Here is a 2174-nt window from a genome sequence, read left to right on the forward strand (position 1 = left end):
CAGGTCTCCGCGATTCCCTCTGCGCTCCTCCCTCTCTCGGCCTCCCTGGCCAGCCTGTCCGCCCTCAGGGCCTCAGCCAGCCTCCGCCTGGCCCTCTTGACCCTGCGATCCTGCCTGCGGATGTCTGCGGTCCTCACCGGCTGGCTGGGCAGGGGCAGCGGGAGGTGGAGACCCGCTCCCTGGCTGCGCTGCGTGCGCGCTGCGTTCCGGCCAGGGGCACTCCCGGGGCTGCCGCGCGGACCCCCAGCGCCAGCCTCGCCCAGGCACTGATCTGCAACTCCTGGCGCGATGATTCTCAAGGCATTTGCGAAGTCCAGTGGGCTGAAAAGCTCTCCCTCGCTGCCGCAGGCCTGGAGCCCCTGCAGCCTCCCATACGCACAGAGTTGCTGGGGCTTCTCCAGATTCTCCTCCCCTCGCTTGCGCCTGACCTCGTCGCCGGGGTGGGACCTGACTCTGGTCACCGACTGCGGGAAGATGCAGCTGGTCAGCCTGACCGGTAGCTCCCACCTCAGAGCTCGCCTCCGCCTGGCCTTGGCCACGTGGATCTCTCGTTTCCTCTGCAAAGCCGGGGGTATCATACTTCTCTTGAGCTTCCCCTTGAACGAGAAAACAGAATGTGAAATTTAAACATCGGCTACGGAAGATCAGCTCAGCTCCGTCGAATCTTCCAACCAGCCTGTCTGCCTGGGGAAAAGCGTCTCCAGCGTCACTGCGCACACCAAACATTGGGGACGTTTATTCAGATGCAGATTTCTGGACCTGAACTCGAGTAGGTCTGGAGAGGGGCCCAAGAGTTTGCATATCCCCGTGTTCCCAGACGAGGCTGGCGGTGCAGGGGCAGGCCCACACATGGAGACTGGATCCTGGGACCTCACACAGCTAATGGGAGCCAAGGACAGAAAGCTCAAGGTCACTACCCAGCACCAATTCCAGACCATGTCCCTCCTGCATCCTCCCCTGAGGACGCTACTCTCTCCTCTTCCCTGTCATCGTCAGCTGGTGCCTCCAAACCTGCTGTCACTGGGACACAGGGGTCACAGACGACCTTGCTGAGGTCACCAGACCTCAGATTTCTCCATATCCCTTTTTACTGTGCTTTAGGACACACCATGACCTTCTAGTTCCTATATTTCCTTTACCCCCCCGCCACAGAAATCACACCCTACTTAATCCTTAAATACTCACTTCCACACCCAGACCCACCTTCACCTAAAATGTTCCTGCTCTTAAACGAAAACCTCAGAAACACCCTATTTCCTTTCTATGTAGTGCTAATAAATGCACTTCATTACAATCCAACAATGACAGAAACTTCTGATGCTATACTGCAGTAGGTGATTAATTACTAAGATTTGAAATCTTTTCTCACTCACTCTAACCCAATTATAATACTCCAGCCTCATTAGTCTGCTTAAAATGCAAACCTAATTGGTACACTTTCTAGTTTAAACCCTTTATTTCTGTACTTGCCATTTTACTTCTGTTGTCCTGGTGTAATTAATATCACCCCTTTCATTACCCAAGATGTCTCAGTTTGGAGGGAAAATTACTTTTCCCCCTAGTTATAATAAGATAGGGAACCGGCAGGGTCTATGGGATAAGGAGTCATAAGACCCCAACCAAGGTCTCTGATAAAACAGGAAATGATGGAGAAGCCGCCCAAACCCCACTAAAACCAATATGGCCACAAAACACGACCTCAGGTGACCCTCACTGCTCATTATGCCCTGCTTATAGTGCATTAGCACATTAGAAGACACTAGAGTTTGCAAATACCATGGCCACTCCCAGAAGTTACCCTATATGCTTTAAAAAGAGGACGAATCCTCCGTTCTAGGAACTCCCCACTCCTTCCCCAGAAATCTGATGAATAATCCTTCCTCCCTTTAACATAAAATTAAATAGAAGTTATAAAATAAGATTCCAGAAACTCACAAAGTGCCACTGTCTGTTGCTCTGAGAGAGAACTGCTGCCCTGTCTATGGGGCAGCCTCCTTTTTCTTCTTTTCTAACTTTGATAAACTTGCTTTTGACCTACTCAGTTGGCTTGCTCTTGAATTCTTTCCTGAGCAAAGCCAAGAACCCCCTTGGCCTTCAGGATGGACTCCAGTTTTGGGGTCCACTTTCCTGTATCAGTAGAGCACCTATTATGTGCCAAGCTGTGCATTAAAACT

General features: G+C 51.6%; 1 protein-coding gene across 1 annotated transcript in view; it reads right to left on the bottom strand.

Annotated features, from left to right (window-relative positions):
• Nucleotides 1-578, bottom strand: part of LOC105811841 (putative methyl-CpG-binding domain protein 3-like 3) — a 12079-nt gene extending 11501 nt beyond the window's left edge. The window contains exon 1 of the mRNA XM_012646115.1: nucleotides 42-578. Coding sequence (XP_012501569.1) covers nucleotides 42-578 — 537 coding nt within the window. The remainder of the gene's footprint in view (nucleotides 1-41) is intronic.
• Nucleotides 579-2174: the final 1596 nt, after the last annotated feature.

Source organism: Propithecus coquereli, unplaced genomic scaffold (genome assembly GCF_000956105.1).
Source record: "Propithecus coquereli isolate 6110/MARCELLA unplaced genomic scaffold, Pcoq_1.0 Scaffold241, whole genome shotgun sequence".
Lineage (NCBI taxonomy): Eukaryota > Metazoa > Chordata > Mammalia > Primates > Indriidae > Propithecus > Propithecus coquereli.